The sequence below is a fragment of the Pleurodeles waltl genome, chromosome 3_1, assembly GCF_031143425.1.
Source record: "Pleurodeles waltl isolate 20211129_DDA chromosome 3_1, aPleWal1.hap1.20221129, whole genome shotgun sequence".
Lineage (NCBI taxonomy): Eukaryota > Metazoa > Chordata > Amphibia > Caudata > Salamandridae > Pleurodeles > Pleurodeles waltl.
The window spans coordinates 2,003,743,823-2,003,761,298 of record NC_090440.1 but is presented as its reverse complement, the minus strand read 5'-3'; the positions used below and the strand labels follow the sequence as shown (position 1 = coordinate 2,003,761,298).

General features: G+C 41.0%; 1 protein-coding gene across 2 annotated transcripts in view; it reads left to right on the top strand.

The window, feature by feature from the left end:
- The window catches only part of BCAS3 (BCAS3 microtubule associated cell migration factor), a 2,570,631-nt gene that overhangs the window by 2,475,599 nt on the left and 77,556 nt on the right, over positions 1–17,476 (top strand). Inside the window, exon 26 of one of the 2 annotated variants that reach the window (XM_069226455.1) lies at positions 16,740–16,815. The exons of the other annotated variant lie outside the window; for it this stretch is intronic. Within the exon in view, the coding sequence (XP_069082556.1) occupies positions 16,740–16,815 (76 nt within the window). The remainder of the gene's footprint in view (positions 1–16,739; positions 16,816–17,476) is intronic. 2 annotated transcript variants of the gene reach the window in all.

Sequence of the window (17,476 nt, the reverse complement as noted above, 5' to 3'; positions counted from 1 at the left end):
CCTATATGAAATCCGAAACAGATGTTATAAATCTTTCATTGTTACACGGATACAGTTTTTGCTGTAGAATCTAGTACCTTACACATATTCTTAATTATTGTTAGAACATGCCATAGTATTTTTATACTGCAACATACATCATGAGGCTACTTAACATTGTACTAAGTAACCGACTCTTCACAATAAATCCACCATGAGGATCACTAGGTTTAGGATGCCCAAACATTTATATTGTACAGACAACATAACATATGTAGCCTTGCCAAAAAAATCTCTGTTTCGGTACAATTGATGGGGCAGGCCATATCATGAACATTAGGGCCTGTGTTATTTTTTCTAGGATGTTTAATAATTCAAAAACACTTTGGCATAGGGCACAGTAACATCTAAAGTCCCCAATAAGCCTGGTTTATTACTGTTGAATTTTAATTACAATTGGAATCATCCTTCTGAATTTCGTCCATAACACTGCCCCTCCTGTGGAGGACATACCTATTTAGGATGGGTTCTACTCGGTATTTACAGGGATTTTCAGTCCCCTCTAAATGAGGCTTTAAGTCACTGCAGAGGCATCAGTCATACAATATCCCTAGTCTCAAAAGCTGTGAAACTAAAATAGTTCACATCTGATAACAGATTGCATTATGTAAGGCCAGTGTACATTTAGCATATGATTTTATTTACCAAATCTGAGATCCAGTTTATTAATGAAGTTAAAAATTGCCTGAAGGAGGGTAGGCGTTTAGACAAAGCTGTCACATTTACGGTGCATAAGTTCAATAAGAGGGGAGAAACTGAGGGGATGAGACTGTAAGTCTTCCACCACAAGGACAGAGTTTTGGAAGAAATTTTGACGATGGATATTGTTTCCTTATTAGCAATTCCCCCATAAATTGGAAGATTTTCAGTACCCTTGAAACGTTAAATAAGTTGATTAGTGCAATTCTGTTCTGTAGCTCACACCTTACACATATCTTCACAACATTCCCTTGAGACATTGAATTTACTTAAACCTATGAATGTTGTTGTGGAAGACATCAGCCAAGCTTGGGCTTTAAAAGGAACACACACAATTACCAGAAAAGGATATAGAGTTGTGTGCACTGTCTATGCATTTGTGACTAGGTGAACTTGCTCAAACTTGGCTCTTTAAATGAGAACGACTGTGGCAAGTACAACTGTCTCTACTGCTTGCCAAACATCCCTAGAATGTGTTAGCAAAAGGTGCTGTAAGTTTAAGGAGAGCTTCTTCAACTCAAAGATGACTCTAACCACTTTTAATTCTACCCCACAAAAGTCAGTGGGAAAATGTAGGCACCACTATGCCACAGGAACTGCATCACAGTGAGCAAACCTGGGGGTGGGGTCTATGGCGATCTTTTAGAGATTGATTTAGTGGCAACAACTACTAGTATAGTAATTCCTACTTTCAAAAAACTCTGCTCTCTCGCTGGCTCTTCAGAACATGTATAAAACCACAGAAAAACAAGATGTCTCCTTCTGCCCGTTACAAGAGGTTTTACCCTGAGCTAGTTGACATGTACATGGACATTTGGACCAGTATCTGTTAGAAAGACTGACAACAAAAGGAGCCAGCTTCAGCGAGCTGTGAACTGACTCTATACCTGGTACAGAGCTCGGCCCAGAGGGTGGTACTAACTATATAAACGTTGAACTAAGTACTGGATGCAGACGAGCTACATCAAAATGTGAGATTTGGAAAGCCCCCATTACCCTTCCCCAGTTTCATATCACAACCTCCATTTTCAAACAGGAAGCTGCCTCAGCAGTCAGTTCCTGTGTGGCTCGACGTTTTCAAGTAATTCAACTTCTTATAATACTTCTACGTCATCCACACACAGGTATGCCTAATTTCTGATCTTGTATCAAATGACCATGACTGACCAAGTTTCCTTATAAGGTATAATTGATCATTTTGGAGCCCACTTCTGATAGATACTTTAAGTGAGTCTTTCGAGACATATTTATTGTATCTAATAGCTACAAAACATATCAATTTTTTCCAGAAGTTTGTGTCACAATTTTTCATTCTATTTCTCATGATTCTTTGCTATAAATGATTGATTTGGTTACCATGTATGACATGTCCACCACGACCCAGAAAAAAATGTGCAAGTAAGATATCTCCTACAGGGCTGCAGATGTATAGCACAGAGGGATGCCCAGGAAAGGATCTCAACAACTCCACATGGGTTGGTGGCAGAAGAGAGTTGAAGTAAAATCAGAGAATGAAGATGTGGAACAGAAGCAGAACACAGAGTCTCTTCACTATAGGAGTAATCATTGAAAGCAAAGTCTGGAAGTGGTGTATCATGGAGTCAAATGTTGTAATTTGGCAGAGGAAGCTCTCTTTATCTGCTTGTTTACTGTAGAGGTTTCAACATTCAGCAGACCAATGGCCAGGAGTAAAACCAGCAAGGCACAGCTCACTGTATTCTTTGTTGTGGTCATCTCCTCTTGAGAGAGTGGGGTAACCAGCAGTCATAAGGACTTTACAGCCGAGCTGGCCAGATTAATCTCAAGAGGGTCCTGGCTGCAAGGGCTCACATGAACTCTTCCGGAAGTTCTGATGTACTGCTGTCGTGGCTCACAGGGCTTGGAAGGGGTGTTACTTAAAGTGGACTCTGCGCTATAATTAACTTGTAGATTTTGACTCTATAATGGTGCTTGCATTTATGCTATCTCATTTGCTTCTTTTTTATGTGTGGGCATTCCTTCCTCTGTTTGTCCCGCCCCAGAAGGATACCTTGCTTAACATCCTTTTAATTTGATGACTTGCATTTTTCTTTCAATACTCAACGGAGGTGCATGTGTTTTGTTGCTCTCTGTCACATGTGCTGCTTGCCTAAATCATGTGCCGTCTGCAAGCTCTTTGTTTTGCTCCCACCTCTCTCCCCAGCTCTTATGTTGCTTTAGATGTCCTTTCACATCTACTTGTTTTTTTAATATAGCCACCCAGCTCCTCTGTTGCTCCCCCAGCTGCCCCTGCCACTAATCAGTGCTTAAACCGCTTTGCACCATCTCTTCCCAACCAATCTCTTTCTTTTTTTATTATTATTTTAAATTTTTAGGGCTCTGGCAACTGAAATTAGCTGCTAGAACACTTCTTTCTAAGAAGAAAAAGCTTTAACTTACTGCTCTGAGATGGGCATCAGCTGTCTTGGAACAGTAAATTAATACAGAAAACAAAACATGCTGCATTGTGATATGTGCACACACATTTGTGATGATGCATTTGTTCGTAGACATCATAGACCCTTTTTTGACAATGCAATTCTAATTTGCAAACACAAATACAAAAACAACAGATGATGGAAGGAGTGCAGAACAAATCAAATATTCACCCCCAGTCAAAGATCTGGGTTTAATCCATTGGCTTTTTTGCTTGCCATGCCATTCCAGTTTGATCCCAGCCATATGCAAATCAGTCTTGACCCTTATCCCCATGGGAATAGTCCAGCATAAACTGCAGGGCCAGATCTTCCTTGGACCTGAAACAAGCATCCTGCTTCTTTCCGGTCCAGGGAGGACCTGGCCTGGCAGTTCGGGCTGGACTGTTCCCTTGGGGAACAGGGTCAAGACTGATTTACACATGATTTGATATTAATTGATGGATTAAACTCACATCTGGGACTGGAGGTGAATGTTTGATTTGTTCCGAATTCCGTCCATCATTTGGTTTGTTTGCTAATTTGCAAACAAGCAGTTTTTTTATTTTTTTCTGATGTGGATCATCATCGACATTAAGCTTCGGCAAGGCCTAAGGTGAAACCTATTGGCTTTTGTAATGCTTAATCTACAATGTTTTGGAATGACGATGGCCCAGAAGGAATAATGGTTATGGTAAAATCATATTCTTTCTCAATCAGATTGTCGTCTACATGTCACATTTGCATTCTGTTACCAGTGTGGCAAACATTGGTTTTCCTGGTTATTGTAGTCCAGTGTAGGTCATGTTTGGCTGCTACAGATGTTCCTCGCACTTAGATAGTGACAGGCTGGCACGAGAATATTTGTCTTTCAGATCAACCAAAGAATGTAGCATATTTTAATTTTCTGCTTGAAAAGTTAGAAAAACATATTAAAATGCTCACAGTTAGCTAATACTAAGTCTCTTTTTGTTCCTCGTAGGAGGTCCCGATGATTTTAAAGCTATAAATGTATTGCTGAATTAAGATTGCTTACACCCCTGCCTGTGCCTTTCATAAAATTACACTTCTTGAAAGCAATTGGTTTTGAAGTTTTCTAGGAGCGTGGGATTTGATCACAGACAGTGTCACCATGCCAGTGTACTTTGCGGACCAATAATATCTTCTTCTTTACCCTTGTTTTAGGGCTCTGGCAACTGAAATTAGCTGCTAGAACACTTCTTTCTAAGAAGAAAAAGCTTTAACTTACTGCTCTGAGATGGGCATCAGCTGTCTTGGAACAGTAAATTAATACAGAAAACAAAACATGCTGCATCGTGATATGTGCACACACATTTGTGATGATGCATTTGTTCGTAGACATCATAGACCCTTTTTTGACAATGCAATTCTAATTTGCAAACACAAATACAAAAACAACAGATGATGGAAGGAGTGCAGAACAAATCAAATATTCACCCCCAGTCAAAGATCTGGGTTTAATCCATTGGCTTTTTTGCTTGCCATGCCATTCCAGTTTGATCCCAGCCATATGCAAATCAGTCTTGACCCTTATCCCCATGGGAACAGTCCAGCCTAAACTGCAGGGCCAGATCTTCCTTGGACCTGAAACAAGCATCCTGCTTCTTTCCGGTCCAGGGAGGACCTGGCCTGGCAGTTCGGGCTGGACTGTTCCCTTGGGGAACAGGGTCAAGACTGATTTACACATGATTTGATATTAATTGATGGATTAAACTCACATCTGGGACTGGAGGTGAATGTTTGATTTGTTCCGAATTCCGTCCATCATTTGGTTTGTTTGCTAATTTGCAAACAAGCAGTTTTTTTATTTTTTTCTGATGTGGATCATCATCGACATTAAGCTTCGGCAAGGCCTAAGGTGAAACCTATTGGCTTTTGTAATGCTTAATCTACAATGTTTTGGAATGACGATGGCCCAGAAGGAATAATGGTTATGGTAAAATCATATTCTTTCTCAATCAGATTGTCGTCTACATGTCACATTTGCATTCTGTTACCAGTGTGGCAAACATTGGTTTTCCTGGTTATTGTAGTCCAGTGTAGGTCATGTTTGGCTGCTACAGATGTTCCTCGCACTTAGATAGTGACAGGCTGGCACGAGAATATTTGTCTTTCAGATCAACCAAAGAATGTAGCATATTTTAATTTTCTGCTTGAAAAGTTAGAAAAACATATTAAAATGCTCACAGTTAGCTAATACTAAGTCTCTTTTTGTTCCTCGTAGGAGGTCCCGATGATTTTAGAGCTATAAATGTATTGCTGAATTAAGATTGCTTACACCCCTGCCTGTGCCTTTTATAAAATTACACTTCTTGAAAGCAATTGGTTTTGAAGTTTTCTAGGAGCGTGGGATTTGATCACAGACAGTGTCACCATGCCAGTGTACTTTGCGGACCAATAATATCTTCTTCTTTACCCTTGTTTTATTAGGATAACAAGTCTGTTCAGTAATCTATTTATGTCATTTGCAGAACCGCAAAACAGTGTCTGAGCTCTACACGCCTCATTATTTTAATTCATTTAAGGAATTTATGTAGTTGTAAATCTTAAAGTAGTTGGTTTCTTGATTTGAGTTTGGCTTTATATTCCTGGTCTTGTGAGATCAGTGCATTGGTTTAGCCTTTGAATGGAAGCACAGGGGGTGAAGGAGGCGAAGGGATTCGATCAGCACTTATTGGTTATGATGGTTGAATGTCGTGGGCACTGACCCTTGTTTTCTGGGTACCAAGACTTTTTTTTACATCAGAGCTTGACCTAAAGCAAGAGAGAGAAATGCATAAAAGGAAGAAAAAGTAAAGCGAAGATGAAAAAGAACCTACAAGAGTAAGGTAGAGAGACATGAAGTGTAGAGTGCTGGAGGAAAGAGGCATGAGGTCGACTCAAAAGCAGGCTGCTATGGTATTCACCAACTCAGGCATTTTGGGGCTGCTATGAAAAGCCTTGAGCCCGGATGCTTATATTTTCACATATTAAGCACTGGGCTGAGGGCACAGGTAGAGTATGTCTTTGAGTTCCAGAAGTAAAGCTGGAGTAAAAAGAACCATAGGTTTCTAGGTGAAGCGTAACAACTGTTCGACGGCAGATAAGAAGAGCCCGTCTCTTTGGCTTTTCCAGTAGATGTTCTCAAAACTAACATGGGGGCCTTAAAGTTTGTGTCTATCCTCCCTGTGATTCTTTATCCTCACCCAGTCAGTAAGACCTCAAAGAATCGTAAGCTGTATTCTCCATCCCATGTTACTCAGTGCAACTCTTTTAACATTCCTTTATCACAAGGGGGTGTTAACTCAATTCCCTGGTTTGTTTCATACCATATGCGAAAGGTGTCCCTTTAAAAGTAACCTCAAATGCTATCAGGATCTCTGTCAATGTATAGACCCCACCCTCATTAGCAGCCAGTGGAGTAGACACTTTCCTCTTGCTTTGAATTTGTCAGAACCCGCAGTGCTCAACTCAGTGACTTATTAAAGGGCCATTCACCAGAGGGAGCATTTAATAGCCTGAAATTGATTAAACAAGAAGGAAGTCTCTATTGTCCTGTCAGCCAAAACACAAAACAGTTTCTGCTTGGCGTCGGCCATACAAATAATCATTTTACCTTTCACCGCAGATGCTGCTCGATTTCTCCGGATTATCTTTTTCCTTACCCCAGGGTGGTACACTCCAGCTTTATCATGACATCAACCACCTCGGGTACTGGGTCAGACTGAGATATAAAATAGGCCCAGGCACCAAAATAAGAGTGGGCCCTCAGTGAATTACATAGCTAAAAAGTGGCCCATGTTTGCATGTTAGGGCAGCTTTTAACTTGTAAAGACGCCCTGCATTGTGCAAAGTATGGGAAACTGCATTAATTTAAGCTTGTTGCGGTCAATGTTTGTTTTAATTTCAAGGAAATCCACAGTAAATACCAGCACAGCAGACCCTAAAACAGGCCCACAAAAAGCTGAAAAACAGCCTACACACTGACCTGTCAGACCAGCCCTTCGGGCACTGCCTGATTGCCCTGTAGGCCAGTCCGAGCCTGATCAGGTATTCTCTCATCTGTACCCTCTCTGTGCTCTGCTGTTCCACCTGTGTCTGGCTCCATTTATGTGTCCTCATGGTCCTCCACCCTTCGCTGCGCCCCTAGTTGTCCCTGACCTCGAGCCCACATTTGGTCCCTCAGGTCTGTACATCTATCTGCTCCTCTATCCGAGTTTCTTACATTTACCCCTACCTTGACATCAGCCCTGAATATGTCTCTAACTGTCCCTCGGGTCCCCAGCTTCACCCTGGATGTACTTTCCTCATGTCTGTAGATTTATATGCACCACACATTGAGGCAAGATAAGTCATTTTTACTCCAGAAGCAAAGGAAAGTTAGGAAGTGTTTAATTTGAGTGTTTATTGACGCCTAGAAAACCACTAAATAAGTATAAATATTAGCAATTACAGACCAAAAGAAGAAGTAACATATCTCAAATAATCAGTTGGAGACAGTGATAGTTGAAAATATTGCAAAAAATATGTAATGCTGCCTTGCCTCACCTACCCCGTTTTTAAAGAGCATATTTTAGATAGCATGTTATGTTTGGTCAGAACCTTCATATAAGTGAGCAAATGCAACAACGTTTTGCACAGAGAGAGGGGGCGAAGCATTAGTTGGACTATGTTGTCCTCTATCCCTTTGTATTCTGCCACAACTATAATTGTTTTCCAGCACCAGTTTTGGTCTTTCTTGTCGGCCCAATACACGAAAGCTTTTCTGCACATAAGTCCCACTTGGGTAGGCATAAAACTGGGGGAATAAATTCCTCATCCTGATATTGGATTGGTGGAATTGTATTCTTCTGTAGGGTAGTTAAAATGTAGAAAATCTGTGTGATGGGAGGGTTGCTTCAGTAAGTTTACAGTTTGGAATTTTCCTTGGGGCAGGTAGGTATTCACAAATACTTTGGGGTTGCTTCCCATCATATAAACTGATGCAGATTTACTCTTGGCAAGGGAAGACATTCTTTCTGCTGTGGTAAGTTTGAGGAAACATCTTTCCATCTGCCCACCTTTCTGCATATTTGGAATTCTATATGTTAATATTTTGCGAATAGGAATAGTAATTGTCTCGGTGTCCAGGAGTACTCATATTGTATGTGGATCTCAAGGAAGTCAGAATTTTGCTTCGAACATATGAATATTACCACACGAGCAAGTTTCAGCCTTTGTACACAGTGCACCTGGTGATTAAATGGTTAAAAAATAAGCACTGAATATAGATATGAACTGCAGGTAACCTAGCTTTGGTTCTTTTTCTCCAGTCACTTCTCTATAAACTGCACTGAAAAGACCAGCTGCACTTATTCACTGCACCATCTGTTAGTAATCTGCATTACAAATGACGTTAAAAGCCAGTGGTAAACCAATCCGTTGAGACTATAGGATAACCAAGAAATTATGCACACCAGAATGCAACTCCTAGGAGATAGATATTGGGGCAGGGATTGGGGTTATCATCCGAGTTTAGACATTAGAGCATTCTAACTGAAGCAGATAAATCCAGCATTAACACTCTTCTTTAAAAGCTGAGATAACTCTATTCTGGCAAAGTCTTCAAGCACTGGGTTTGTTAAGTGGCATTAAGTGTGAGTCACCAAATTAAATAAAGTGGTCCTATTCAAGGCAGTGTATTCTAGAAAGTATATTGGTTAAACAGCATCCATGACCCCCAGGATTAAGTTGCAGAAATTTTAGACATGCATTTTCATCCAGGAGGTATAGCTTTTATATTTTGATTTACCATTTAATTCTATTAGCGTTTGAATAAAGATATACCTGGAACAGAGCAGATGGTTTCTCATCCCCTATGAATGAGAATAACCAAGAAAATTACAATTTTCCAATTTGAAGTGCAACTCTTAGAAATTAGTTACAGGCCTTATGGCTAAACATTTGACTACATTGTTATTCGGAGAAAAATGTATGAGCTTGCTGCTAATGCTACGGTTTGAATGTCTGCAGGCTTATTAAATGCTTATGTGACTTGTCTTCTATTTTTTAACACAAACAAGTGTCACTGACTATTGTGAGGAATTCATGTAAAATGCAGGAAAGTAGGTCTTTGGTTCAGGATTCTCCGTGCCAGTGCCTTTTGACTCTTCTGTTGGTGGCTGGCACTGTTTCCGTTCTCAGTCTCCACCTTGACTCTCACAGGATAGTACTTTTACTGGTCAGGACTGGTTACGTTATTTGATTTTGGCCTCTTGAATGCCGACATATCACCAGGGTACTGGGGGACTGTGTGTACCAATAGAGATGCCCAGCCTGCACTTTGATAAAGTGCACTCACAGCTGTAGTATGCCGTGATCTGAATAGCACAAGTTTGAATTCAGGCTTCTTTCTATCTGAGGTCTGTAAACTGAGTACCATTCTATTTGTTATTATTAAGATAGTATTTACTGTGCTTAGGAATGTTAGAAGTGCATCAGGAAATGCTACGTTAAACGTGTGTTATCATTTTTATTGTATTGTGCAGCAGCTTGTATAGTTTTGCATCAATTTTCCTGGGTGCCCTTTCAGAGTGTATGGTTGCAAGGATATTGGGTTTTCTATCTCCTAAATAGAAGGTGCTGGGTGGTTCAAAGATGTGCTTCTAGCATTATGTGGCATATGTTGTTGCACATACACAAGAGGGTGTGGGCATAGACATATTCACTCATACCTACGATCCAAATTAGGTAGTTCATCATCTGCATATTGTGATTATGTGGATAGGATCAGACCGATTTGTAGTACCCTCTGGAGTTCAAAAGTGATGTTTGCTATTCTGCATGCAGGGATCAACTTCCAGAGCTTGGCTGCTGGATAGAGTACAGGCTTCCACCAATTCACTACTTTTTGAATGGTGTACTAGTCGAACGAGGGTTTGTCCTGGAATGTAATAATCTTGCTTGGTGATCATTGAGGAGATTCTCTTGAAGGAAGAGTGGTCCAATCACATGGATTGCTTGATGAGCAATTCACATAATAAAGTGTAAGGATATGAAACAGAGAGTGATGCAAGGCTAGATGAGCAGACTGAGAAGATCTGACAGCTAAATTTTGAATTCTTTGTGATTTTCAAAGTATTAATAGAAGTGCTCCATGCTATATACATTAGCATAGTGAGATGGAAAAGCACTAAGGCGACAGCGGCTTTAACATTTTGAGGGAAGCCAAAGTAGAAGCCTTATTTGGACTCTTGATTTGCTTGAGGTTGAAGCGAGAACTAGGAGTCCATCGTCACCTCTAAATTATTCTCTTCAGCTGATTAAAATGGTGGCGGTCCTTGTTCTTGAGGGCAGATGGCTGTATTGTGATAGGTGGTAGAATACTGCATGCTAGTATCACAGTTTTTGAAATATTTAGCTTGAGGTGGTTTGTTAGCATTTACAGACCAATTGCTTGAAAGCATTTGTCTCCACGTTGTACGAATCAAAATCCAGTGAATCTTCAACCTCTAGTACAATTCGCCCATCATCAGTGAAGATGTAACAAAGATAATACTCGCTTTATACCAGGGTCACCAAGATTCTGGGCTATAATTTCATAGAAGTTGTAAACCTCATTTGGGTGTAAACGTCTATCTTTTTAAGCCTCCTTCAATATTAGATTATTATTCCAACTCTTTCTCACCATAGTTCGTGTGACCTTTCTTACATCAAGCATTTTCTGCAGTTCTTCAATGTGTCATTGTTTCTAGGGCTCTATTCAGTCATCTCCTCTCTGGGTCCTATGAGTGCTTGGAGATGGTCCCTGACCTTAAGGTATCCCAAGTATTGTCCCACAGCCAACTCGTATTTGGATTGAAGGTCTTGAAAAGTCAGCATTTTTTGTTTCGCCCTGATGTCTCCCAGTTTTTATATACCTATCACGTCCCATTTTCTCTGGCCTTAAGTTCCCTGCAGTGGTGCCAACCGTTCTGCCTCCCTCAGTGCTGTCAGCAGAGTTAGCACTTTCCACCATCCTGTCCGTTTGGTAGCTTTCTTCCAGAAGTCCATGACCATTGCGGTAGGGGTTGGTATCAATTTGGGCTCCTCTTCCCATATAATAATTTTATGCACCCCTGTGGCTCCAAAAATCTTCTGTCCACCCATTCATTTCCCAATAGTACAGGCAGAGGTTCAGCAGAGCAATGCCCCTGTCTATCACCTTTGTTGTGAGCGTCTCCATCCCTATGCATGATCCGTCCCTTGCACAGAGTCCAACGTGGTGCCGGAAATTGTGCCTGGTGGTCTTAGTGAGCATGAAGCCTGATTGGTCCCATGCCACCACCTGGTTTATAACCTGCATTAGGCAGTTCACCAGCACCTATGTCAGCAGTTCCACTTCAACATTCAGGAGTGAGATCTGGCGTTAGGTGGAACAATGGGCAGGCAAACACCCCTTTGTATAGATAAAGACTACCTTTGCTTGTTGCACATCTCCTGGCAGTTATCCATTTGGTTTGGACTCGCAAAGCATGATTCGCATTGGCTTTAATACTTTGCTCTTGATACATTAAAGAATTCCCGGGGGAAGCCCATTGGATCTGGCAGCTTCCCTGCTATTCATTTAAGACTGTGCCTCAGCTAGCTCTTCTTTCCGGATTCTCCCCACCAGGAGCTTTACCGCCTCTCCCCTATATAGTAGGCATTGGGATCTCTGCCAGAAATCCTCTCAGTTCATGCTGGGCGATAGTCTCTATATGTGGAGTGTAGAGGCTTCAAAAGAAGTCTGCAACTATCTGTGCTACTTCTACTGCTTCTATCTCTTGCCCAGAAGGTGTGGTAATCTTTTGCACCCATCTCTGTCCCTCCTCCCTTCGTGCCAACTATGCAAGCAATTTCCCGGCCTTATTTCCCACCTCATACAATTTGTATTGTTTGGATTTAAAATTCGCCCTGACCTCTTGATGCATGAGGCATCAATATTCCTCTTGGTTAGTCTCTGTTGAGGTTGCCAGCCGCAGGTTTGGATTAGCATGTATTGTGATTCCTACTCTATCAATTTTTCCTCCATCTTGCATCCCTCGTTCTCACGTTCCTTCCGTTGCCCTGCCATGTGCCTGTCATCTGGCCACTTACTACTGCCTCAAAGTCTACATAGACAGGGACGTCCGATTCCACAGAGCCCGTGTTCTCCGTTTTCTCTTTCTTTTGCATAATAGTTTATTTTACAACCTTTTTGTAGCATCTATTCATGAAGGTGACTTCACCAAAGTGACATCACATGCCATATAACCTTGACCTTCACTCACACACGTTTACATATACACATACATTCACACATACACACACACTCTAACACGTAAACACACTCTCACCCACAAGCACGCACACAACATCCTTTCAAAAGTATTTTTTACTTAACTCAGTTGCCAGGGAGGGTCATACTCCAGCTAATTGTACTCCATTTTTTATTACAGTAATAGTGAATAATGTAGTATTGTTTATTAGTAGTGTAATAAAGAATTGACAAAAAAACTGGAAAGTTGAGCCCCAACTGACGTCCCAAAAGGACGGACTGCCTATGGTTCCTGGTGCTGATTTTGGTCACAAAGGCAATGCCAGGGGTCTCAAGGGACAATGACCTCTATGCATCTCTTATTCTAGGAGTTTTTTTCACTGTTAAGGAAAACAGGATTCCCTATACTGTTGGAAATACAAATTCACTATTTATAGAATCGTACTAGTTTAATTAATAGTAAAAAGGCTGATAAAAACAAATAAGGGAAAGCTAATTTTTACATTTCTATGTTTCAAACTTGAAACTCAAATGACTTCCAATATAGAGGCCAACACCTACTCAGAAATAGAAAACATAATTGAAGAAAATGCAAAACCTTCCAAAATCTAAAGTCGTGGAGAGGTAAGCAAGCATTGTAGGTCTAGTCTATTGTATTTGTGCTGTGCAGTAAAGTGGCTGCTGGACAGCATGGCAAAAACTATTTTTTTTTAAACTATGATGCAGCCAATACTAATGTGCTGTTTTTTTCTTTAAAAAATGTATTAGCAGGCTATGTCATAGCGCTATTTTTTTATTAATTTTTAGTCTTGCGCTTCCCCAGTCTCTCTTGCCTGTCCTCTCCCCCACCTGTGCCCTTCACTTTCTCCATATTGCATCAGAGTGGGAGGGAATGTGAAAGAGAAAGACGTGGCTCAGTGGGACACGCATACGGACAATGGTGGTGGGTGGAAGATATTGGGGGAAGCACATAGACAGCGAGGGGTGGGCATTAGGGTCTAGAGGAACACATGCACATGCACACAGAGAATGTAGGGTGGGCGGGAAGAGCTAGGTGAAGCACACTTACAATGGAAGGTTGGCATAGGGAGGGAGGGCAAGCTCACAAAAAACAGAAGGTGGGCGGGAGGAACATGGAGGGGAGAAGTACACAAAGAAGGCAGCTGAAAAACTCACACATTTTCGTAGAGTGCATAAACAAAAAATAAAAAGTAGCAACTGAAAAATAAATAAGTGGAAAGACACAGTAATGCTTCCATGCTCCAGGGGAGGAACAAGCACATGAAGATGATGGAAGCCTACCAAAGCTGACAAATAAGAACCAAGCAAGTAAGAGCGACAGTGAAATCAGCCACTGTTAAACAATGGCTGGCTCCTAAGCGCCCAGAAAGGTAACCAAAGGTCTTGCAGCAGACCGCACATGCACTGTTGTAGGCAAAACCTTAAAAAAAGAGGGATTCCACATGAATAGGCTGTTTTATTGCTTTTCTTGTCTGCATTTATATTAAGTTTCGCCATACTAAATCTTTGTATATTTTTATTTCTAAAATGTTCTTTGATTCACTGTCTTTTTTAAAGGTTTCCTTAACCTGTAAGCGTTTTTTGCATATCTTCTTTGCCCTTATACCTGTCAGTGATGCCAAATCCTGTTGTTGATATCTCTTCTCTCTGTCTACGTGTTGAAATCTTGTTACATAGAATGGGATTCGTTACCTTCATCGATTGTATGCACAGTCCCACTCTTGGAGACACTGACATCAGGAGCCTGTGGCGAGGGAAGGCAAACAAAAAGTTTAAAGAGGAAATTACAAAACTGTTTTCTAGCCCACTTTCCCTAGAGTCTTTTCCATTGGTCCCGGGCATAAACGATGTTGTAGTTGAAGCTACAATTGTTTGCCTTTTGGAGATATTGATGTTTTCACTGCTGGAGGAAAGTATCTTTTGAAAAAAACAGAAGACCTTCTTTTCGAGTAATCCAACGATTTCATGCAATTGCAGGCAGGACTGTCTCGGTTTCCTTTTCCTAAGTGGATAAGAGTCGCCTTGATTTTTTAAAGGGGAAAAAGTATGGAAGTCAAATTTAGGATTGTGATGCTCCGAGCCTGGAGGTCACAAGACCCTGATGCATTTAGCATTGACTACCCCCCCTTGCAGCACGTCTATTAGTCGGTAATCTGATTTGTACCTATTCATTTGCAGTCCCTGCAGCAGCTCGGGACTGGGCCCTAGTGTAATTGGTGCTGTCTCTATTTTTACATCATTAGATTAGCCCCGACTCCTGGCCACTTGTTGTCTGCGCTTGTCTGTCCATTTATACAACCTAATGTTACGCAAAATTCATTACTGATCACATTATTTTCAACTCTGAAGGCAGTCTTGTGATAAACATTTTGTTAACCCTCTCTGAGCAGCGCTCAGCTCCGGAGCAAAGCAATGTTCGCTGACAGTGATGGGGAGTCTGTGTTCACTTTTCCAAAGAGTCAGGAGAGGCAGTGGTGTCATGTTGCACCTATCAAGTTGAACCCCTCTCGAATCTGCGATATTGACCAAGCGATGCAAGGGCAGCTCGAGACTCCACCTCTAGCTTGGCTTTCTGGTTGATCCAATGATGATTCTAAGCTGCAGCCCTGAGCAGGCTCGGTGGTATCCTGTCTTTCTCTGTCATGGTGGGAGGGTGTTTGTTGGATCAGCTTCATGCAGTCAGGTTTTACCTGGACTTAACGGAGATTTTTCTGTTTATACACATGCCCATACTTATCTGTTTAGGAATATGTGGCACAGTCGGAAAAATAATATTACCGAAGATCACACAGTGTGGTAAGGTGGGAAACAGGACAAGGTCTTAAGGCTTCCCTAGTTATCAGCTTTTTTGCTGGGCAACATCTTGCATCGCAAGTTGAAAAGCTGTTCCAAAATGTATAATTTCACATCAGATTAGATGTATTTTGAGAAGGAATGTTTATTAAATTGTGAATGCTGTGTTTGTATGCAACTGAAATCTAGCAATGTAATAGTTGACCGGATGGTATCCATGTCCACAGACATGGCAACTTCTCTACCATCTTGTCGCACCTCTTGGAGCAGTAAATCTAAGCACAGGCACCTACCTGCACTTGAGAATTAGCATAAGAGCTTTACTATTGTAGCTCTGGTGCCATACATCTGTTTCTTTCTTCACAGGCAAGACTTTAATATTGAATCTCTAAATGGCAGCTGCACAGCAGGTTGCAAATATGGTTCGTGGTTTTCATGTTTATACATTGTGTGTTCCTTCCCAACTGGTGCAAGAGACCCTACATTTTCAATCGAGGTACCAATACGGAAATTACCACAAGTGTAAGTCTTAAGTTTTGAGGCAGTGCATTTGGTGTGTTTTTTTTTTTTTTATCTATCGTCTGGGTGATTTGTCATGGCAAAATGTTTCATGATACTGTGTCACAAAAGTGAAAAAACATTTAGGAATAGACCACTCTGCCAAGACAAATTGTTGAATTCAATTACACTTGGCATGGAGTATATATGATATTGTAGTGGTGTGCATTGTGGCATTGGATATAAAGATTTACTACATTGGTTTCCACTGCAAACCGCCCCAGTCAGTGGCTGGAAACAAGACTGATACAAAGCGTCCATTGATAGTTTTCAAAACATATTAGCTCCAACTTTCGCTCCAAGGCACAGATCCAGAATTACAGTTGCAGTGCCTTAGCCCCCATGCTTACTTTGACAAACCCAACCTTTGACCCGTTGACATGGCTATGTGCTTTCAACTGCCTGCTCTCACCTATAGTAGTTGCACTTGGTAGATATGTTCAATCGAGCAGTAGCTACAGCTTCTATTGCAATTCATTTTGTTCAGTTGCATCCATGTATTCTCCTGGTCAGGTGGCTTTTTTCTAGTTTTTTAGGTTTATCTTGCGTCTTTCTATGGCCCACCCTAGGATTTGGACTTCCACTGAGGGCCAGAGTGTTATTAGTGCTAAGTGGATGATTTTAAGGATGTTGTTTAAAGTTAGTGGTACCAAGAGGGGTGTATATATAATGTTAATTTGAAAGAGGTACCTTTATTGCCACTTTTTATTTCTTGGGATTAAATAGGTAAATTTTATAGAATGAAATGTATTTTCCTTGTCTGACGCATGTGACTCCTGCACTAATGGGATGGGCAGAGGTGAAATTTGGTTTTGGTTGTTTTGTAATGCCTCATGCTTGTCTTAACAAAAAGTTTGCGAGAACCAGTGCCTTATTTACTAGAATTGTCAGAGGTGAATGTATTCTTTTTTTGCATTCCTAATTTTTGTTTGTTCTCAAAGCAGTTAGAGCGACAAAGACTTCTAACGCCTCTAATTTCCCGTCTCCAGACAAGTCTCTAAAGGGGAAAAAGCAGAGGTGAGAAATATCACTTTGATTCCTATAAGATTTCCACCATTTGGATCCTCCCCTCTCATTTTACTCAGTGAATGTTTTGTTGCCTTGTCCACTACCTGGAGAAAACGTTTGTTGAAGGCCTTTTTTTTGCTATGTTAGGGACTTAAAATGTGCCCCTTTGTGGAAATATATGCAAGCTCAGGCATCTGTGGTACCAACGTAAGTAGGGCCACTGGATCTCTGATGTGTTGACATTTATTTTCCTGTTATCTATTTTCAAGACTCATAAAATGAGAAACTTGGTAATTGGGTGAACACTGTGAACAAATTCGGCCCGTGGAGTGCTTGGGATGAAGGCAGAAGGTCGGATTTATCCAAGAGTCTGGGCCATTTATAGATAATGGAGTCCACACTTTGTGTCCCTGAGTTGAGACCCCACAGTAGTGTGCTTGAGACACTCCTTTTTCTAATAGCTAAATCATTTTCTCCTTCCTAACACTGTTTTTCCTCCCATCACACATGCGCATTTCACACCCCTCTACTTGTGACAGCTTGTTAATTTGTGCATGTTATTTGTATGTTTTCCGGTGTTAGAGGCCTTAGTACATGGATAATATGTTAAATTATTAATTGAAAAGTTCTGTATTTTGAAAGACAAACTATGTTTAAGGTTATATTTTGC